Source organism: Xenopus laevis, chromosome 5L (assembly GCF_017654675.1).
Source record: "Xenopus laevis strain J_2021 chromosome 5L, Xenopus_laevis_v10.1, whole genome shotgun sequence".
In the NCBI taxonomy this organism is placed as follows: Eukaryota; Metazoa; Chordata; class Amphibia; order Anura; family Pipidae; genus Xenopus; species Xenopus laevis.
In genome coordinates, this window is record NC_054379.1 from 83,438,137 (window position 1) to 83,462,473 (window position 24,337).

General features: G+C 36.2%; 1 protein-coding gene across 1 annotated transcript in view; it reads left to right on the plus strand.

The window, feature by feature from the left end:
- Window positions 1-24,337, plus strand: part of prep.L (prolyl endopeptidase L homeolog) — a 76,642-nt gene that overhangs the window by 45,867 nt on the left and 6,438 nt on the right. Inside the window, 2 exon segments of the mRNA NM_001090845.1 lie at window positions 12,536-12,672; window positions 19,403-19,497. Of these exon segments, the coding sequence (NP_001084314.1) occupies window positions 12,536-12,672; window positions 19,403-19,497 (232 nt within the window).

Genomic DNA, 24,337 nt, shown 5'->3' on the forward strand with positions numbered 1-24,337 from the left:
AAAAACTTGCAACAAGTAAGTAATAATTTCAAAGCACAGTATCAGAATTATTTCACATTGCAAGACAAAAATGTGATACATTTCAAAATATGCCCCAGTAAAATCTGACTGAATTACTAGTACAACATCATAACCTCTTACAAATATTTATCTCCCACATGTTCATAGTACAAACTGTGGGACAAGGTGCACATTTTCTATGGCTTCATTAATAAGACCTCACGTCTCTAAACAAGGTCATAACATAGCTAGGCTTTACTACATAAAATTATATATTCCTAGACTTTGACACATGGCAGATTGAAATATGATGATAGGGGGAATTAAGTAAGTAAAGAACACAATGCTAGTGTAGGCAAGGTTTAATCTTCAATGAGGCAGTCTCACAACATAAAGTCATTATAGTTACTAGGGAAGTTTCAGTGGCCCTGTAAGGACCGTGTGGAGTAATAGCCAGAAGCAAAAGCAAGCATAGTACTTAGATACATTGTATTGTTGCTGTACTGTGTGTAGTATGCTTTGTATTGTTGGACCCCTTTCTTTAATTGATCACTTTGTAAATACAGGTATGGAATAAGTTATCCGGAAACCCGTTATCCAGAAAGTTCTGAATTACGGAAAGGCCATCTCCTATGGACTACATTTTATCCAAATAGTGCAATTTCATGTTTCTCTAATAATAAAAGAGAACCTTGTACTTGATCCTAACTAAGATATAATTAATCCTTATTGGAGGCAAAACCAGCCTATTGTTTTATTTAATGTTTAATTGATTTTCTAGTAGACTTAAGGTATGAAGAGCCAAACTACAGAAAGATCCATTATCCGGTAAACACCAGGTCCCGAGCATTCTGTATAATAGGTCCCATACCTGTATATGGCTATATAAATTAAGTCTCACATGACCACACCCAATAACACATTTCTTTTGTTTTAAAAGTAGTATGGGTTCAAATAATATAGCTAACTGCTATTTAAACCTATTGAGCACTTTGAAAGACGTCTCATTAAAGGCAGCGCTGCATGAAATTGCTTGGTGATAAATGCTGTTGAGCAATTTCCATCAGCTACGATAACTGGATTTTCTTATGAACTACAAATAAACTACCAGGGTAACCAAGGCTTGCTTGTTTTCTTCTCCCATGGGCAATATCAGGAACTACTAGCTCATAAAGGCCATAATATACCCTGTTAAAAAAAGCTAAAGGTTTACCTTCTTAACAGAGTAGCTGCAGGAAAGCCAGAGGATTATTCATTAATTGGTTTGCTTTCTCAAAATATATAGGGTAGACAGTAAAATATAACTGCAATGGACATGATTCGCAAGACTAGAAAGGGTGCTAAAAACAGCAAAATAAATAAATGTTTCTCTAGTTATAGGTATGGGATCCGTTATCTGCAAACCTGTTATCTAGAAAGCTCAGAATTACTTTTTCTCTGTAATAATAAAACAGTCCTTGTACTTGATCCAAACTAAGATTGAATTAATCCTTATTGAAAGCAAAACCAGCCTTTTGGGTTTATTTAATGTTTACATGATTTTGTAATAGACTTTAGGTATGAAGATGCAAATTACCAAAAGATCCGTTATCTGGAAAACCCCAAGTCATTCTGTATAACTGGTCCCATATCTGTATTACAGTTTAATTTACATACAGCATGATCAATCAATTAAAGGGCAAGTCAACCCCAGGATAAAAATTTTCCTAATGAAAGAAAACATAATTGTAAGCAAATTTTTACTCTGCATTTATTAAAAATTGTCAGCGCTTTTAAAGTTATTTGTAAAAACGGTTGCTATTGAGTTCAACATTTGCCTAACTCCCAGCTGTTACCTTTTAAACAATGTTGCAAAAGTCTTAGTTCCCCAGCAAAGATAGGTCTGGTATTGTCTTACATTGTACAGGTATGGAACCTATTATCCAAAATGCTTGGGACCTGGGGGTTTCCTGATAATGGATCTTTCAGTTTACCCAAAAGCAGTTTACACCAAATGGTACCTTACTTAGAGCTTGAGTAATTGATCCAGAAACAATATTCCACATTTATTTTAGCATGTATGCTCTGTATGTATTTTATGCCAACATATGTTAACCTGCTAAGGGTAAAATAATTTTTTTTGTCTTTTAACATTCTTCTCTTTCACCCATTTCTTAACTCCTTCTGTTGGCCCATTCTTGGTAACAAAGTTTTTCTTCTATTTCATTCTTTTCTTCTCAGCTTTACTCTCCCCTAGCTATTTTTCTGCTCTCTGCCCTTCCTCCATTTTCCAGAAAATTGGATTCTGTGTAGGTATGGATATTTAGAGTATGTATTTGGAATGGTGCAAGGGCTTTTGATGCACAACAGAATTTTTACTTTGGTTTGGTGCGCTAAAGTCTTGTATATAGAATGCCAATTTATTTGAGGAATTGCTGAACTTCAGACTTTTGTTATGCTTGAGAGACCAAAGTCAAAGTGCACAAAAGGCACACTTCAACTGAAAAGTAATTTATTGGCTGGAAAGGCCAATACCTTTTGATGAAGAATTCTATGGGATTTTTTTGTACATGCTTCAAAAGATCTCACTGGAAAGCACTCCACAACTATAATTGATTTAACTGTTTATTTTAATTCCAGTTTCCCTCAGATATAAAAGGGCATTTTGCCTGAGTATTACCAATTGCCAAGGGATTATGATAAAAAGGAAAACTACTGCCTTAAACAGAACTGTATTTTACTAGAATTCTTTATTTCTAATTATATATCCTGTTGGATAATATGTTGGGGCCAATAAAGTTGTATGAACATTTAGAGGGTTATTTATCAAAGGTTGAATTGTGTTTTCCCAAAAAATTCAAGTTTTTCTAGGTTAGTTTCAGTAAAAACGCAAATTTTTCCAGATTAAAAAACATAACATTTTATTCAAGATTTATTATGCCCAAAGCTGCAAAAAGCTCAAATCCAAAAATACTTCAGCTAAAACCCTTTGAGTTCATGTAGAAGTCAATGGCAGAGGTCCCTTGAACCATTTGAAGATGTTTTTTAGCCTTCATGATTTACGTTTTGTTTTTTTTTTTTTACGTTGATTTGCGCTCGCAAAACATGATCAATTCGAGGTATACAAGTTTTTTTTTTTTTTTCACAGATAACTCTATCAATTCAAGTATTCGAGTCAATCAATAAAATTGTTGCATTCATTGTTCTACCTGCAGCTGGCTATGGGTTACTGCCCATCAGAAAATGTGCCTAGTGCTGATAAATAAGCCCTAGTGATGTTTTCCCAGGTTTAGTAACCCATATGAACCAATCAGCAGCTTGGTCACATGTTTGAAAACATCTTATTGACATATGGGGTAAGTACCCAGCTAAATTTGTAATTTACCCTCTGCTAACAATCTATCAGACAGTTTTTTTTTTTCTACATCCCTAAAAAGTGCTCAGTAGACCGCAAATGCAGGGAATATACTGTACTTTTTGATATCCCTGTCTTAATGGAATGCTTAATAGGTAAAATCTTATTTAGAAAAATGGAGCTTGAATTACTTTGTTCTCTGTGTTTCAAGTACTAGTAATGAATTTATGTTTCAAGCATCCTGGTAAGCCACCAGCCATAAAAAATATAATATAATATGTGTACTTTACCATTAGTGGGGAAGGGTGCAAAACTGGTGTGGTTTTTGCACTGGCACAGGCTCAAGAATGGAATGAAGGGACCTGCCCCCACCAATAGTGTGCTCTGCAGTGCAATAAGACCCTGTCTTATTGTGATCCCTGATATCCCCTAGGTCATGCCAACTAGTGGGCACCAAAAAGTGATGCAAAACAAAAGGTGATTCTTCTTTCTCCTGACTGGAGAAAGAAGAATCCAGCTGACATAGCACCACATCCAGGGCCGGATTTACATAGTGGGCGCCCCTAGGCCCACTGCCGTTTGTCACCCCTGTCCCCTCTCCTTTATTCATGCAAATTTTCATCATCAATGCGGATTGGCGCATAGGAAATTTAAAAAATGATTGTATCTCCAGCGCATTTCCATTGTTTTTGTACCTATGTGGGTGTGGTTGGGCAGCATGCGCCCCCCTAAAATCCTGCTGCCCTAGGCCCGGGTCTAGGTGGCCTTTCCCCAAATCCGGGCCTGATCACATCTATGTTTCTGCTGGGGTTTTGCTGTAAACCATTGCTAGCTATGTGTGGGCCGGCCCAATACCCCGGGATCTGGGGGCAAGTTCGGGTTGAGTTCTTCTTCCTGCTCTCCCCGCCCACGACCTTACACTGCTGGTTTCCTGCTTGCAGCATTATTTTTTTTTTATATACTCTTCTGTTCTCCCCGCCCATGTTGTATTGTCATTGGCAGGGTGGTGCAAATCTATATATAGATAGGGAGAAGCCAGGTTTGAGTTGGGTGCAGGTCGACTTTTTCTCTATTCACACATCACTACATTGTACGTAGCATCAGGCAAAGGCTGTGAAGTTCTCAGATGTACATGATTATGAATATCAGTTAGTACACTTGGGAAGGCTCCCAGCTTGCAGCCAAGAGATGATCTTCGCTGCCAATTAGCCAGAGGTTTGTAATTATGAGCTTACAGTGATGCTGCTCATTGCAATTCAACATTTTGGAGCTTTGTCATTTAGCCCTGTGTGTGTTGTATGACAAATTTAATAGCTTTTTCAGTAGATACATATATGCAATGTTTTAATTTCCTAACAATAAATGCTAACTTGTTTATCTTGAGCTTGGTGAAATGCTTTAAAAGAAAAAATGTTTTATAAATTGCCCTTCACTGGATGACTGCACATGGATCAAAGGCAATGAACATTTCTCTAAGGCACAGAGATTTCAATATTGTATCACTATACCTGTGTATGCCTTCTGACAGATGCTAATGTTAGTGTGATATTTTGGTAACCTGCCTAGTCTTTATTCTGCATAGAGATGATTTTTCATAATTGCTGGATATTACTATTTTAGCAGCAAGGCGTGTTATTTCATCATTTGTAAGGCGCTAAAAGGATCTGCAGGCGGTGTAATTGATTTGTCATGGCTGGTGTGATTTAGAGCTGAGCTCTTTTGCACTTGAACATGTTAACTTGACATCTAATGCCATATGTAACTGGGAAATCTCTGCAGTCTATTATTTTTTTTACCATCATCAAATATCCGTTTTTCATGCATTTCAAATGCATTAGCAGCTACTTTGAATTTGTTTTGCTTTTGTTAAAGCAGTCAGATCATTACATGTCCATATCCTTTATATCCTCTAGGGACTTTAGATATGAATGGGAAAAAGTAGGCCATCTTTTCCAATATCTGATGAAAACACTGTTTATGCCAATATTGAAGCCGTTCTAATCCATTTATAATAATTGTACAAGTCCTGTTAAATCTTTTTTTTTTTTTTTCAGTTTATGTAGTGAATATGTAAATGTTAATTTTACTAGAATGCGTATCCATCATTTTTAAGTCATAGTTTACTATATTATTCTCTGAGCATGGTGTTCGTTGTGGCTTGGCCACAGATATATGTTCCTTTTTTGTAGCAGATATTTTTTTGTTGATATATAAGCATGTTTTCAGTTTGGCATTCACCCTCCAAGGTTCTGGGATGGTACTACTTGTATGGGACCTGTTATTCAGAATGCTCTGGGGCTCTCTGGATATTGGATCTTTTGTATTTTGGATCTTCATACCTTAAGTCTACTATAAAATCACGTTAACATGAAATAACCCAGTAGACTGGTTTTGCTGCTAATAAGGATTAATTATATAGTTGGGATAAAGTACAAGATACTGTTTTACTATTACAGAGAAAAAGGAAATCAATTTTAAAAAAATTGGATTATTTGGATAAAGTGGAGTCTGTGTAAAAAGTAAAAAGACGCCAGTGTTTTTTGGGACTTAGAAAATGTTAAGAAAGGTAGAAACTATTTTTGAACAAACTCATATCTACTCTATTGCACTTCGGCTGGTCTGAGATGGCGAAGTAAACTCTGGCGCAAGAGATAACGTTCAGAAAAATCCGCATCTTATTAATTTAGTGTAGTTAAGTCTCTTCACCAGAGTGCAACTTCGTCTGGCGTTACGGAGCGAAGTACCGCTAGAATCTTATCTCCTTTGCTAGCGAATTTACGCCAGGGACACTTAGTAAATCGGCAAAGTAGCAAAAAGACATCACGCTGGCAAATTTTCGCCAGCGTTAACCACTTCGCACTTTAGTGAATTTGCCCCATAGTCTCCATTATTATAAATTAATCCAAATTTTTTAAAATGATTTCCTTTTTCTCTATAGTAATAAAACAATACTGTGTATTTAATCCAAAATAAGATGTAATGAATCCTTAATATTCATATATATATATATATATATATATATATATATATATATATATATATATATATATATATATATATATATATATATATATATATATATATATATATGAATTTCTTCAGTATAGAACAGTATACAACACCAATGATAATCCCTTGTGTTCTTCATACAGCCATTTCTGAAGCTGATGTAATCAGAGCACCAAAAATAAACCATACCAGTTTCGCATGTTCATTTGCTGAATTTCCTAGTGTCTTTTAATTGTTCTAGGATCGCTCTTGTGAATTAGGCTTCATTCTGTTGTGTCCTCTGGGGCTGTGGATGTTTTTAAACAGCTGATACCTTGTGAAATAATAGATTCCCCTTTCCTGTGGATTTACATTCACATCCTTATCGTACTTAAGAGCCTTATCCTGTCGGAAACATAATTTTCGATATGGCTCATAGGTGTAGATTACTGTTAAAGCGGTAGTTTACCTTTGGATTAACTTTTAGTACGATGTAGAATGATATTCTGAGACAATTTGCAATTGGTTTTTATTACTTGTAGTTTTTTACTTATTTAGCTTTTTATTCAGCAGCTCTCCATTTTGCAATTCAGCAGTCTGGTTGCTAAGGTCCAAATTCCAAAGGAGCAAATTGGATGCAATATTTGGGACTTTAAAAAATGTTAACATTTTGTCAAGTATTAGGGCTAAACTCCACTAGAGATTTGTAAAATGAGTTGGATTGACAAAACACATCCTACAAGTCTGATGTAGTCGCATGGGTCAAAATATAATGGGACTGATACAGATGTTTGTAGGCATTTTGCCACATGAGGAAGCTGACCCAATGCTGTTGCCCTCATCCCCTTTGTGCCTACATCCAGTTCCACTCCTGGGGGAACTAGAGTGCTTACTAAGGTAAGCTTCTCAAATTCATTCAATGGCTGTCCATCTACTACCTTCCTAATGTACTCCCACACCCTTTCTTATGTATTCCCACACCATGCTTTAAAGGAGAATTCAACCCGTAAAATAAAAAACCCTGCCCTACGTAGACCACCACCTCCCCTCCAGCCTAGCTGCCCCCCTGGGCAAATGCCCCTAACTTTTTACTTACCCCTCAGTGCTGATTCTGTCCTCAGGAGTTCACGACAGCCATCTTCTTTTCTCCATTAAACTTTGGAAGCACACCAGCATTTTCTGTGCATGTGCAGTTGGAGTAATATTCCAGGCCCGAACAGCAGCTGAAAATTTCTCTGATGCATGCACAGAAACTCGGGACCGGAATATTACTCCAACTGCGCATGCGCCGAAACTCCATGCTGCTTCCGAAGTTTAATGAAGAAAAGAAGATGGCTACCGGAAGTCCTGAGGACAAAAACTGCACCAAGGGATAAGTAAAAAGTTAGAAGCATTTGGCAGGAGGGGGCAGCTAGGCTGGGGGGAAGGGGGTCTATGTATGGTAGGGGGGTAGGGTTTTTTTATGTTACGGGTTAAATGCTCCTTTAAAGTATTCTAATTCTTCTGCAAGAAGTCAGTGGTGGGTTATGGTCTAGTGAATTGGAGTAATGATAATGTCATTGGGGTAATGCTATTCAAAAGCTGGCTATTGTTTGTTCACCTTTAACTTTTATTATGTAGAGAGAGAATTCTGAGACAATTTGGAATTGGTTTTCATGTTTTATTATTTGTTTTTTGAGTTATTTAGCTTTTTATTTAGCAGCTTGTATGTTCAGAAATCTGATTGCTAGGGTCCAAACTACCCTAACAATCATGCATTGATTTGAATAAGAGATTGGAAAATAAATAGGAGAGGGCTTAAATAGAAAGATGTAGCAATAGGGGCAGATTTATTAAGGGTCAAAATGCTCAAATTCGAATTGTGAATTATCCAAACTCGATTCGAGTATAATTGAATTCAGATTTCGAGATTTATCAAACTCTGGCCCTTTAAAAATTTGATTTAGACTATTCTCCACCTAAAACCTGCCAAGTTCATATATAAGTCTATAGTAGAGGTCCAGTGACCATTTTTATGCTGTTAGTAGCCTTTCTGACATTCACATCATTTTCTAAGAAAAAACTCAATTCGAGTTTAGTCGAATTTGAATCGAGTTTTCAGGTCGGGAATATTCGTCCGAGTTTTAGATATTCAATTTTTTAAATAAATAACCCCCATTCGAGTTTAGAGTATAATCAATTTAATAGAGTTTTAAAAAAACTCAAACTTAATTTGAAATTCAAACTTTAATCAATGTGCCTTCCAATGTGTAACCTTACAGAACAATTTGTTTTATAGGGGTCATTGAAAAGCTGGAAAGTAAATGCAAATAGGGTCAGAAGATGAAGGCAAATAATTAAAAATAAACTATAAAAAAAAAAAACCAAGGGCAATTGAAAAGTTGCTTAGAATTAGCCATCATATAACATAATAAAAGTTAACTTAAAGAAGAAGGAAAGCTACAGAGACAGTTTATTGCCAATAGATTAGCCACAAGTGCAAGTTACAAGTTTTATTATAGAATGCTTTACCGTACCTGAGTAAAAAGCTTTAGAAGCTCTCTCTGTTTGTTTGGGATAGCAGCTGCCAAATTAGCTTGGTGTGACATCACTTCCTGCTGGAGTATCTCACTGCTCACTCATATCTCTGGGCTCAGATTACAGCAGGGAGGGGAGGGGAAGAGGAGCAAACTGAGCATGCTCATGTCCTGACCTTGGAGGTTTAAGTTTAAAAAAGGAAGTCTGAAACAGAAGCCCATGTGTATGAAATAGGACAGAAATGCAGTGTTTCTTTTGACAGAGGTCTCAGAGCAGCATTACTTGCTTGGATTTATTGGTGTATTTATATAGACCTTTCTGATAAAGCTTACTTAGTTTTAGCCTTTCCCTCTTCTTTAAAGGTGTACCACCCCTTTAAAGTCAGGCAGATTAGTTGCATGATACTGATGTATTATAAAATGAGTGACATGTTTGCTAGATACAGTTTGCTTTATCTGTGTGCTCCATACTGGTACTGTCATACATGTACAAGTTTGTTCTGCTGGAATTTCTATTTAATATGTTTGCAAAATGAGCTGGTTTAGCCTTCAAGCAGTAAGACAGACAAGATCATCCATAGGACTAATGTTTTATCCACATTTCTGCCATATTCATCGCCCTTCCCATTTTTATTAAGAGCGAGAAATAAAGCACTATTGTTCAATGGCAATGTGGTCTTTGTCAGTTTCACAAAATTCTGAGTTGTCTGTAGTTCACTCTCCACTGAGTGAGCAAATTATATGTTTTCTTAGACAGGTAACGGTAATGTTTGCATAATGTCTGAAATCTAAACTGATACAGATACCTCTGTAATAATACCGCATTTGGTTTATTCATAAGGATATCCTAAAATTATACAGTACTTTGCAGAAACACTGTTTCCTGTAAAACAACATTAATTAAGAAAATATTCTGTGACCTGTAACAATATTTTTGCTCTATTTTTTTTAACTCTGCGGTAGTTACCTAAAGCCAAAGGTTTCAAAATGGACATTGATTTGCCCTTGCACACAAGGATGAAACTAATAAGGTGTTTCTTAGCGTGATCTTGAACAAGAGCAAAGCATCTCTAGAGGTTTGGAGTTTTTTTTAGAATAATTAGTAGTGTGTGAATTGCAGGATTTAACCTCACCTGAGGCATTATTATGGCATGAAAATATTCAAGGACTAATGCAACACTTGCAACCTGCCGCATATTGGTTCTGTACAGGTAAAAGACCTGTTATCCAGAATGCTCTGGGTCTGGGTTTTTTTGGATAATGGATCTTTGGTGTAACAACCTTACCTGGTGGTCTAGCGGGAGGGGGTCTGCAGGGACGCCTGCAGCCCCCTCGGCGGGGATGCCCGCCACGTTGCGCGGCGCGTTTCTTCCTGATTTATGTGCGCATGCGCGCTGGCGTGTGACGTCAGCGCGCAGTGGCGCGAAATTTAAAAGTATTAAAGGCACAGTTTGGATTTTTCACATTGCCCGTGATAGGATTTTGTTTCCTGGTGCTTCTGAGCCTTGTGCTATTTTCTGAACCTGTTTGATTCCTGTTTTTGACCCCTGCCTGGCTATTTGACCATTCTGGATTCTGACCCTTGCCTGATTACCGACTACCTCCTCTGATTAACCCTCTGATTGACTTCCTGGTTTGACCCTTGCCTGCCTGATAACGTTTATTCTCTGCCTGCCTCGACCTGATCTGACTACTCTTTTGCCTAAACGCCTTGTACTACGATCTTCTGTCCAAAGACTTTGCTTTACTGTCGTGCCCCTCTGCTTATCCAGAACCCTCATCTTGCACCTCTCGTTTAAGTCCAGGTGGCATCCAAGTAAGCCGAGGGCTCCTCCCGAGGCCCAAAGGCGGTCACACTACTGGTGAAGCACGAGCAGAGACCAGGGTGCCTGGTGTTTTGTTCTGGTGTTGGGTGCCGACCGTGACATTTGGATCTTCATACCTCAAATCTACTAGAAAATCATGTAAACATTAAATAAACCCAAAATGCTGGTTTTGCTTCCAAAAAGGATCATTTAATTGGGATCAAGTACAGGGTACTGTTTTAATATTACAGACAAAAAGGAAGATGTTTTTACAAATTTGGATTATTCAAATAAAATGGAGTCTATAGGAGATGGACTTTCGGTAACTCTGAGATTTCTGGATAATGGGTTTCTGGATAACACGTCCAATACCTGTATATGGCAAATTTTTAGTTGTGTGTTCAAAATGAAGAGTATGTATTTTTTTCCATTTATTGTGCTATTTCCTGTAGTAATTCCTGTAGTTAGAAGGGATGGGGGGGTAGCACAATCAGGGTGTGGTTTAATGTAATGGGGAAATGGCTAACTGAACAGTTCCATAAATAATGCCAAACCAGTGCTACCATTTAAAAATATGTCCACCTTTACTTTTGTTTCATGTGTTTCGGATTCTACAGATGCTTCTGCATAATGTATGGCAGCTCAAACTCGTTGCTATAAGCATGCAAAAAGTAAAAATTATTTAAGGTCTATTTCTATACACTATCTATAGAGATTTATATAGCTGTTTTTTCAGCTTACAAGCAGGGGTCTCTGACCCCAGCCAGCCAAAAAAACTATTGCATTGTGGGGCTACAATTTTTTTGATACTTTTTATTATTTATCTTTATTTAAGCCCTCTCCTGTTTATCTACCTGTTTCTTATTACAACCACTGCATAGTTGTTAGGGTAAATTACACCCAAGCAACCAGCTGTTGAAATTCAAACTGAAGAGCTGGTGAACTAAAATCTCAATAATTCAAAAAACAAAAACAAATCGGAAAAAGATTAATTGCTTGAGGCAGATTTATCAAAATGTGAGATTAGAGATTCCCACTTTCAATTCATTCCTATTGGATTTTTAGAAGTGTATTTAGCAGTGGGTGAAACTTAAAGTTCACCAAAGTTCACCATTTAATGAATACACTTCTAAAAATCGCATACAAATTATAGAAAATGTGGGTTTTTATGTTGTAATCTTTAATGTTTTTATAAATCTGCCTCATAGTGTCTTCGATTGCGCACAGTAACAAATGCCATTCTTATGTACCTAATTATGATGCCACCATTAATTACATGGTGACTCTTAGCTAGGTTGTGTTGCCTCTCTTGTCGTCTTTTAGTCACCCACCCGCTGATGTTTAAAAAAAACAACAAAATATTGAATTAAAAATATTCAGACATTACTTTAATTAAAGTAAACTTCTAATTTGCTGAAAATGCCACACTCTGAAACTGTTTCTTTTGTAGCTGTGATATAAAAGAGGAAAAAAGTCGTGATTGAGAGCTGCTACCTCTGGTGTTGATAACTCTCTTCAGTTCCTGTGCTTGAGAGAGTGTTAGGTTGTCATTGTTAAGATGGCTTTCATTGGCATTCAACATAGCTACAGAATTCTTAATGAAATTACTCAACCAGGCTTAGAATCAAAGGAAAGCCTCTTGCTAAAAACAAGTTCATTTGTATTGCTTTCATCTGCTACCTACAAAAGATCAGAGGCAGTAAAGTGTTTGTATGATCACATTTTACTTCATCACTTTTAAGCGCCAAGGCATGTTTTCATACCTAATATTATTAAAGATGAAAATGTTTCTGTTACACATGCATTAGCACTGATTCTTTTTTTCATTCTCTATCACATTTCCTGGGTGTTTTCACATTCTTAATCAAAATAATGTTTCTTGTCTGCTTCAGGTTTTTTACCCTAGCAAAGATGGCACCATGATACCAATGTTTATAGTCCATAAAAAGGGAATCGCCCTGGACAATTCTCATCCTGCTTTTCTATATGGCTACGGTGGCTTCAACATATCCATCACACCAAGCTACAGGTATTGACATTATGTATGATCATTTCTAAATAAAAGTTCACATATTGAGTAGGAATAGATGATTGTGTTCTGTGTTTGCCATTTTTTTTAAACATTGTTGGTGGGTTGATTTCATAATTATTAAATATTTACAAACAAAAAGTATTTTGAAATCAGTAATACTTTTTTTTTTGTCTTGATTTTTGTGCTTTTGAGGCTGGTGCATCTGTGTTTTTATCAAGTAAACCATTGTTGTCCCAGTGGCATTAATGGACATATTTATTAAAAAGTATAAGATTTTTTTCTACTTCGAATAAACTCACAATTTAAAGACCTTGAATGTTTACCTTTTTATTAAAAAATCTGAATAATAAAAACTCAGTTGAATACAATTGTGATAAACAAAACTTGAATACATAGAATTTGTGGGTTTGTAAGCTTAAAAAGCTGGAATTCGTGAATTTACAAACTCAAAAATCTTGAATGAAAAAGGCATGAATTTTTGCCTAGGACAACTCCCATTGACTCCTGAGTTTTACATTCAAGTTGTAAAAAATTATTTAAAAAATGTTTTTTTTTTGTGCTTAATAAGTATCAAACATTCACATTTTTGAATATATAACTTGAACTTGTACGTTTTTCTGGCAAAATAAATTTAAATCAAGTGAAAAATTTTAATTCGAAAGTTGATAAATCACCACCTAATTATTCCTAATCTGTGCATGACTTTTGTAAGTAAGACAAATATCTAATAAACTCATTTGCTGTTTTCATAATTGGGCTGTTTAGAAAGTGTTGATGAAAACTGCATTTATTTTTTATTTTTTTTGAGTGTGTGTTTGTATGGGATTGTTTCAATTGAGGCAGCCCCAGTTAACTCTTACAAATATTTAAATATACAGAAGCTGTTATTTCTTTTTCACCTTTACTGGAACTGAGGTTTGGCCCAAAAGGTGCTGGATATTCTTCTGTGTTAACCATTAGAGCCATTAGTTTTCTGCTTAAAATAGGGATCATCAATCAGCAAAACATTAGGCCAGCGCCCTCAGGAGACTAACTGTAATGATTAAAGAGAGCAATATACTGTAGCTTTACTGCTGACAAAACCTGTCCCACAAATTAAATTAGCTTGATAATCAAAGTGATAGAACAGGATGACATCAGAGAATATAGCTTCTTTATATCTCTACAACTTATTGTGTTCCAAAGAACTGCTGCAAATATGCCCAAGTTTCAGTGGATAAAAAGATACCGGAGTAGCATTAAACAACTTATGCCATTACTGAGGAAGCCTGTCCTGTGTAAAGTATATGAGATCTTAATCTTGTGTTATATAAAACTCCAACAAGTCTTTTATTATATATATTTTTTTTTTTTTTTGGAAATGTAGAGGCCGTCATTTTCTTGCAAAAAACACTGGGAAATAATATGTTGCTCTTTCTATATGATTCCCTGCTATGAGCGAATATGTCATGTGCCATAGGCCATCAAGGGACTGCAGTACTGCTTCACAGAGTTAACAGTGAGCAATAAAGTGTTTAAAAATGAACTACAGACAAATAAAAAATATGAACTTCTATATACTGTTCTAACAGAACTTGGTAATTATTGTGCTTTTAAAGTAGAAGAAAGGGGGTTAATCACTGTGAGGGCATCTTATCTTCACTGAAAAATTCACTGACCAGGGTAACATTGACCATGATCACCTTGCAATCATCTTGCCTTTCCTATGGATCCCTTGTGACTGGTTTGTGCACATGTGCAGTAGAAATCAGAATTTATTGTAAAATAAATATCTTATTGTAAGATGCCAACCAGACTTCATATTGTGGGTGGGCTGAAAGCAAATTAACTGACTTGAGAAACAATTAATCTTTCCCTGCTTGAGGACAGCTATGACTGGCTACCCACATCCTACTGTGCTTCTAGCGAATAAAGTTAGGACATGTTGATTAGGATCAGATGAGATCCAATAAAGGTGCAATTATTAAAAGTTACGGGTGTTTCTTAGCCCAAATTTACTTTGCTGTCAAATATTATTTATCATGTGCTATGTGATGAGGGGGATTTAAAAAAAAAAAAAAAAAAAAACAACTCCCTTAAATCCCTTTAATAACCTGTCTGTTATACTTCTATGGCAGACTAACCACAGATAGAAACATAGTTTCTACAATATATCACTGCAGTTACCTATAATCATCAGTCAGGTTTTTTATTTCATTCTCTAGCTTATAGTTTGGCTGTTTAAAGTTAATACCTGATTTGTTGTTGTTGGTAACCATACTACAATTGAGCCCCTAACGTGACCTTTTTGGTCCCTTATTTGATCTCATGAAAAATATATAATATCTTACATTTCAAGTTGAAGTGAGTCAAGTAGTCTGTCTTTTTTTTTTTTCCCCAAAAAACTTAAGGCTAGAAGGCTAGTGACACACGAAGATACAGGGAGATTTAGTCGCCCAGTGAAAAATGGCTTCTTCTTCGGGAGACTGATCTCCCTGAAAAGCCTTCTCCCAGAATCTTTGCGTGTGTCACCACCCTAAAAGAGTATGGTAATCAGGATACTTACAGTATGTATATTCATTGTTCCTATACCACCTAAATAATGATACAGGTATCTTATTGCGTATCTTTAAACCCATTAACCAGAAAGTTCTAACTTACAGGAAGGCCATCTCCCATAGACTCCATTTTAAGATAATAATTCTTATTTTTAAAACGGATTTCCCTTTTCTCTGTAATAATTTAACAGTACCTTGTACTTGATCCCAACTAAGCTTCATAAATCTATACAAGTGGTAAACCAATCTTATTGGTTTTATTTAATGCTTAACTGAGATTTTTTGCAGACGTAAGGTATGAAGATCCAAATTACTGATGGACCCCTTATCTGGAAACCCAAGGGCCCAAGCATTCCAGATATCCTATACTATATATCCTATACCTGTACTACATATATTTGCTACAAAAATCCTTTTGACTAGGTAACACAATTTGCTAGAGAAGGCTTATAAAGTTTGGTATGTAAGATGTGACACAAATACAATGAACATATTTTATGAAAGAAACATTTCAGGTACATTAATGTACTGTATATAGTGTTGTATTAAATCGACTTTATTATACACTAGCATTGATTTTTCTATATTATCAAGTCAATTCCACTTGTAAATCAGATGAGGGCTTTAAATCGTAATAGACTTAGCAAAATAGTTTATAGTCTATTTAAAAAAAAATTGTTCTCGTGTAATTAATTATAAACACAATATTGCTTAGCTTGTGGTTTCTAAGAAGATAGAAAATGTAATTTCAACCATAATAATGTAAATCAAGGCTGCATTAACAAATAAGTACAGTATTTTAACAGATAGTATTGGCTTTTTATTTTTTTTAATTGAAGCCCGAGCAAAGTCAAAAATCACATACAAGTACATAAAAACACACAATGTGTTAGAAAGCAATCCCATTCTCCTTCAAAAAGGAAGAGCCCATCAAATGATGGGTCACCTGGCAAGAAGGCCCACAATGAGAAGGAATCTTCAGGCATACTGTCATCTGAAAAACTGGGGTGTAACCCTTTATTCTCAACCTCCCAGGCCTCTGCAGAGGACAAAGGTCTTCAGACCCCCTTAAACATAAGCCTGTGGCGTAAACTTAATCCATCACCCTCCACCCAGAAGTTCTACAAGTACAAGAAGCCATCTTACTTCTGTGCTGGTGGGATCCCCCTACTGATAATGACAAATTCAACACTTGATCTTAGCTAAATGGCTGAGAAGCAATAACAAGACCAGTTTTTTTTTAATTGAACAAATATAATTTATTATAAATTATATAAACAATATATAAAAACAAAAGCTTTACATGAATCATATAACTCTTTTTAAAATACAATTATAGACAATAATAAAGCAATTTAGGGAGGGGGAGTGGATGGGGAGAGGTAAGTGGGGAAGGGATAATGGAGTTAACTGGGCCACAGCTTTATTTTCCAAATAAAAACACAGCAAAGGGAGGATAGGAGAAGGAACCCTAAGGTATAGAGGTGGGGCAGGCTATTTTTTTTTTTTTTTTTAAACTTCAGTTTTATTTGCTCAGTATAAAAGTGAAAAAACAGTGGTTAGACAGTTTCTTACATCAACCATGGTTAACATTACAGTCTTTTCACCTGACCGCTATTTTTAAATTAATTTATACCAGGTATGGATGTTTTAATGAAAAGAAAACTTTGGGGTTTGTTTTTAATTTGAAAAGGACATGTATTGTACAGCTTTTTATCTCTGGGTGATGGGTTTCTTTGTCTGTGTTGGACCACTTGGATAACTAACATGCATTGAAGCACATTTTTACTAATGACAATCAAATGCGTATATGCTATATAGTTAAAGCCATCATGGCTAGGGTGAGATGGGCAAAAAGGAGCGGAAATGCTCTTCACAGTACAAAATGTATTGAAAGCCTTTTTGGAAACACATACTTTATGCTACCCTCATTGCACGTTGGTTTTGGTTTTAAAAGCAAAAACGAGAAAGTTTAACCCTCACATTCGGATTTATCGGCAGGGATATGCAGATTATCCCCAGGATCGGACTGGCATGTGCTAGGTCCATCGAGGCTACTACCCCAGGTTCCCCCAGACCCCCTATGGTCCCAGCCACCTGCCAGCTCATCTACCTCCAGACCTCAGGACCCTCCCTCATGCATTATCCTTATACTTAACTTTTTACATGATTAGGGGAGGTGGGGAGCGACGGGGATGCCATAATCTGGTCTGGATTGAGGCAGAGAGAACAGCAGCAAGCCATGATCGAGGGAGGGCAGTGGGGGAGCGATGGTGGGAGGCCGTATTGGGTGTGGGACTGCGGTGCCCATGAGAGCTGGGGCTCACCAGTTTGTTTTTTCCCGTTGGCCCAGTCCGATCCTGATTAGCCCTTTATGGCCCTGTGACTGTCTACCTATGTATCTAGAACTGCTTGCTTAATACTATAGATACAGTCTTATTCAAAGCCATATATGCAAGTTTGAATATGAAGAGTCTTTGCATTAATAAGGCTTCCATTAAACCAGGGGACAGGGACACAAATAAGTCCCTTTGATGTCAACACCTATAATTCATTAAAAACCCACTCATTTTTGGTTTTAATGTGTGTAGTATGTGTAGCTTTCTCTTTTAGGAAGACTTTGACTGCATAGGGTCCTGGGTTCAATTCTGGCCTGGGCACTGAGTGGGTTTCCTTCCACAAAATTGATATTTTGAAAATCCATCTTGTGTTTCAGATTTTGTGGTGAAATGTCCAATAGTTCTTTGCTTAGCTCTGATAGTTTGGTATTGCTATATTTTGATAGTAGGTACAATAAAATCTGTATTGCAGTAGTGTCCAAGAGATGCCAGTGACAGCAAGCTAATAGTGTTTCAGTGTATAGTGTCCCATAATGTTACAAAATATACTTAAGTCGGTTTTGCGATTACATTTCTTTATAAGAATTGAATTTTATGGGTTAATAGTACAAGTAGAACAACTGACAGACACCATTAAATATATCTAGGGATTTAATAAAGTTCTAATCTTTCAATAAATGCATTTTTCTAGAGCTTCTAATTGCTGCTATTCCAGTAATATTAGTGCTCTTAGACCGAGAACTGCAAAGTACAAAAAAGCCAATTGAAGAATAAAAGAAAGTCTGCCTGAAAACTAGTGAGACAATTATTTTGACCCTTATTTCTACACTTACCTATATGGAAGAGTAATGCAAAATAATGTATTACTCAAAATGAACTATGTGAAACCTCATCTGGCGTTTACCAAAAAGCATAAAAGGGACCCAGTTACAATGTTAGCAAAGGGTTTGCAGTCAGATGAGAGCTTTGTGCTCTAGAAAAGAAATATATTTTATAAATCTAACTGTTCAAACCTCAAAAAAATTGGAATGGATCCCTTATTCAGAAACCTGTTTGTCAGAAAGCTCCAAATTACATGAAGGCCATCTCCCACAGAGTTGGTTTTTTAAGTTTTTTTTGTTTATTATAATAAAACAGTAACTTGTACGGTTGGTTGTGGGGGCAGGCGTGTCCTAACTGTCCCTGCCAAAAGCACAGAAGGAGGGGGATAGCCAATCACAGCCCTGCAAAAACAGGCTTCAGTTCCCTATCAGGTCAGCCTAATTGCTGATTGGATCTTGTCCTAGAGTGCAGAGCAGCTAGTGCTACCAGCTCCCCTGCACAGCCTGGAAAAGGAGGCAGTAGGAAGTGGACAAGATGGGCAGGACTAGTAGGATTTTTGGAGACATTTTCAATAAATCAACCCAAAACACTACTTTTTAAGCCAATTCTTCCTATATTTAACATAGTATAATGCACTGGCACATTTGTGTTTTTGTTTTGTGATCCAAATTACAGAATCCCTATATCTAGAAAACCCTAGGTCTCAAACATTCTGCATAATCGATCCCATACCTGTGTCACATTTACTGTGCAGTATAGTGGGACAAAGTAAAACATATCAACTACAATTTAAATCTGTTTATAGCAATAACAATTTCCCATTAAGGGGATAAAAGGTGCACTGTTTGATCTTTCACTAAATACTAAAGTCCCAACACCACTTTTATCCTTCTGTTAATAGGTGTTCTAAATAGTTTTTTATAGCATTTCCCTGTTCTAGTATAGTAAATATCATGGCATTTGGCTTTGCAGTATTGTACATATTCATATTTTCTAGAACTGCATTATGATTAATGTTTTCTGTTTCAGTGTGTCAAGGCTAATTTTCATGAGGCACCTTGGTGGCATTCTTGCTGTTGCCAACATTCGAGGTGGTGGTGAATATGGGGAGACTTGGCACAAAGGTAAGACATTTGGATTGTAGCAGGGTAGGGTTTTATGTCAAGAAAAAACCCAGTGGGCCCCAGGGCTGAATGCGTCAGGTGATAATTTACAGTGCGCTGGTAGTTGCGGTAATAGTCAGGAGCGGGGTTGTGTGTTGGAGCGGTGTGCCCTTAGCAGAGGGAGGAAAGCAAACAGAGTGGCCCCTCCAGAGGGGAGGGAGCGAGTAGTGGGCAGGGCTCTATTTAGGGCTCTATTTAGGTCTGGTGCTGTCCTAGGCACAGGACCTTACAGCATCCCTCAATGAAGTGCAGAATGAAGGGTTGTAGGCCATGCATGAGACTTCACTTCCGGCGTTATGGCATTTAGTCAAGGATTTATTTTATTTTAAAAACATTTTTTCAAATATTTTAGCACATAGGGTGCCTATATGTATATGTATATGTATATATATATATATATATATTATATATATATATATATATATATATATATATATATATATATATATATATATATATATATATATATATATATATATATATACATATACATCTTGAAAAAGGTTCCAAGAGGGACCGAAACGTTGGAGCACTGTGATGTGTGAAAAATAAAATCACTTGACAGCAGGGCTGGGAGGAGGGAGAGGAGCAAACTGAGCATGATCAAGCCCTAGCTCTGGAGGCTTAAGCTGAAACAGGAAGTCGGATAAAGAAGTCCATGTATATACAATAGTATATACAATTTTTGCCTTTCCATCTCCTTTAACATTGGGATGAAATTTAATTCCAGATATTTGTCTAGGTTATTATGAATGTGAAGTTTAAGATATTTAGAAGTATCTGGCCAATGTTTTTGAACTTTTGAGGGTCCAAAGTAAAGCAGTCTTTTGAAAATATCTGTTCAGGTTATCTTAAAGGGGTTAAATGAAGACCAGTTAATTGAAAAGTTTAGAATTAGCCATTCTATAACATACTACAAGTTAACTTGGGGGCAGATTTATCAAGGGTCGAAGTGAATTCGAGTAAAAAAATTCGAAGTAATTTTTTGGATACTTCGACCATCGAATAGGATACTACGACTTCGTATTTACTTTGAATTTGATTCGAAGTAAAATAGTTAGAATATTCGACCATTCTATAATCGAATAAAAAAAATTTGACCTCAAAACAAATTAAACCTGCAGAAGTGCTATGTTAGCCTATGGGGAACTTCTACAGCATTTTTCTAAGTCTTTTGAAGTCAAAGTAAAATCGTTCGATTCGAAGTATTTAATCATTCGATCGAACGATTTAACTTCAACCGCAGAATGCACAAATTCGATGAAAAAAGTTCGAATTCGATATTCGAATTCAAAGTATTTTAATTCGATGGTCGAATTTCGAAGTATTTTTTTCTTTCGAAATTCGACCATTGATAAATCTGCCCATTAAAGTTGAACCACCACTTCAACCTGAAAAGGCCTGAATAACCTATATGCTGAGCAGTGGTCACTTGGAGAGTAGTGCTTAGTGCATCTTATGGAATGAGAGTACAGGTATAGGATCTCTTATCCGGAAACCCGATATCCAGAAAGCTCTGAATTACGGAATGGCTGTCTCCCATAGACTCCATTTTATCCAAATAATCCAAATTTTTAAAAATGATTTCCTTTTTCTCTGTAATAATAAAACAGTAGTTTGTACTTGATCCCAACTAAGATATAATTAATCCTTATTGGAAGCAAAACCTGCATATTGGCTTTATTTAATGTTTAAATGAATTTCTAGTAGACTTAAGGCATGAAGACCCAAATTACGGAAAGATGCGTTATCTGGAAAATCCCAGGTCCCGAACATTCTGGATAACAGGTCCCATACCTGTATTGTCATCATACTTAACTATTGTTTTAGTGATAGGCCCAAGCTTTAGACCTTTGATCTATTTTCCACACTCTTTAGGAGGGAGGCAATGGAGTCTATGATGAGTAGTGAAATGTTTTCAAGAATATTCAGAAATTCCAGTTGCTGTAGACTTATCTATACTAAATACAGGTATGGTATCTGTTATCCCTTTTCTCTGTAATAATAAAACAGTACCTTTGAACTTGTTCCAAACAAAGATATAATTAATCCTTATTGGATTCATTGAAGATCCAAATTACAGAAAGATCCATTATCTGGAAACCCCCAGGTCCTGAGAATTCTGGATAACAATCCCATACCTGTACTGTATATCTTGATTATTGAAAATCTTTCATGACTAATTGACCATTTGCTCATCATTTGATATGGATATGTGGCTGTTTGGTTGGATTGGATGGATTGTTTGATGTCTCTGAACAATAGCCAGTAGCACCAAAACAACATTTTGTCAACATATTTAATCTTTCTAGCAATGCATCAAGACCAGCTTTTCTGTAGAAAAGAACTATATTGCTGTGCTCTTTAATGAGCAGTTTGGCATTTTCCATTGAATACTACCACTGATGAAAGGAGAAGAGGCTGGAGCAGGGCATTTCAACCTTGTAATTAAAAAAAGATGTGGAAATGACAGATGCTGACATTTTTGCTAAAATGATTCTTCCTCAATAGCTTCTATACAACAAAGTAGTTAGTGGCTAAAAAAAATGCTTTTGTATTTAACCCTTCCAAGGCTAGGCACATTTTAAACCAGATTAAAATAGGTGTCTTTTCTATATCTACATATCCTTATGATTGTAACAACTGTTGCTACTGTACCAATACCTTAGCATAGCGATTCCTGTGAATTCTCTGCACTCAATAGGTATAATAAAAGCACCTTTCCTGAAAACGTCACATTATCAGTTTATGACATTCACAGTCTGATCCTTGTCCATTATGAACTTTGCGTTTAATCAGCCAGAATATGAATTTTCTGAAGGGAATGTAGCAGATAAAGAAGAATGCCATTCCTCCACCCTTAACTTTATTCCAAAATTCTCATGTTATAGGCAAAAATGTTAGCTTGTGGAAATACAGTAATAAACTATGTATATCTTCATGCACTATAAGGAGAAAAAAACAAAACCTATATTTGTAAACAATTGTTTGCATCGATTACAGATTACAGTATTTTGGATTTTGTGTAACAGTGAACGTTCGATTGTAAGCAATATTAGGCACCAATGTTTCCAATCCACTGCTAGTATTTCATAGTTTTTTTTTTCTTCATGGACATTTGAGCATTTGGTGCATGGCTGTATTTAGCATTAACTAACTATTTATAAATATAATTAATATAATATATTATTATATGATAATTATTAATATAATTAATACATATAATTCACTTGCAGATAAAAGGCCATTGTTATGTTTAAAGGGATACTGTCATTAGAAAACATGTTTTTTTCTAAACGCATCAGTTAATAGTGCTGCTCCAGCAGAATTCTGCACTGAAATCCATTTCTCAAAAGAGCAAACAGATTTTGTTATATTCAATTTTGGAATCTGACATGGGGCTAGACATATTGTCAATTTCCCAGCTGCCCCAAGTCATCTGCTCTGATAAACTTCAATCACTCTTTACTGCTGTACTGCAAGTTGGAGTGATATTACCCCCAGCAGCCTAACAACAGAACAATGGGACGGTAACCAGATAGCATCTCTCTAACACAAGATAAAGCTGCCTGGTAGATCTAAGTAAAGCACTCAATAGTAAAAGCCAAGTTCCACTGAGACTGATACAATTACATTTAGTAGGAAAAATAACAGCTTGCCAGAAAATAGATCCATCATAAAGTGCAGGCACAAGTCACATGACTGAGGCAGCTGGGAAACTGACAGTTTGTCTAGCCCCATGTCAGGTTTCAAAATTGAATATAAAAAAATCTGTTTGCTCTTTTGAGAAATGGATTTCAGTGCAGAATTCTGCTGGAGCAGCACTATTAACTGATGCGTTTAGAAAAAACATGTTTTCTAATGACAGTATCCCTTTAAGAACACTGTCATGGCCATAGAATGGTGTGTGTTCTAGAAAAGTCCTTTAAGAAGTACAGTATATTTGTAATGAACTGATTGGGTCTTTCTTCGTGTTGTGTTAACATTTTCACATGGTGATTACCTGAATGTTTTCTAATTTCCATTCAGGCTGATATGCAAAATAATTATGATTTTGCATCCAGAATGTCTGTTTTTATCATTTTACATTCTTGCATTGCCTGCTTTCTTGATTGCACATCTGTTCCCCTGCCTCTGATTTTACTATTTTAAGAAATGAGTGATTCGTGTTTTTGACTGTCCCCTCTATTTCTGAAATATTGATTATTTTTATAGTTTTCATTTTGAGCTGACAATTAATAGATCACTTATATTTTCAGCAGTACAATGGCATAATGAAGTATAACATGTCCCATACCTGTATTTCTCTGCTATGAACACATGATCAAGTCAATTGATAGAAGGTACAGCTTAACTGGGACCTACCATTCTTGGGTCTATAAAATACCAGTATTTAACACTGAGAAGCCAAATGTCATTGTTGTACAGCCATAGCTTCTTCGTAAATACATTTTAATGCATTTTTGACAAATGTATGGGAAATCGTTGTGTGCTGCTCTCCATATGGGTTCTTGGGTTACTACTTTTCAATGGTTCTTAAATGAGTTAGATATCCCCATATAGACCCACATTTCCATGAACCAAAGTTGCATAGGAGTTTGATCATGTAATTCAGTGATCCCCAACCAAGGACTCCCAAGCAACATGTTGCTCACCAACCTTTTGAATGTTGCTCACAGTGGCCCCATAGCAGGTGCTTATTTTTAAATTCCTGGCTTGGAGGCAAGGTTGGGTTGCCTAAAAAACATGTGTACTGCCAAACAGAGCCTCCTGTAGGTTGCCAGTCCACATATGGGTTACC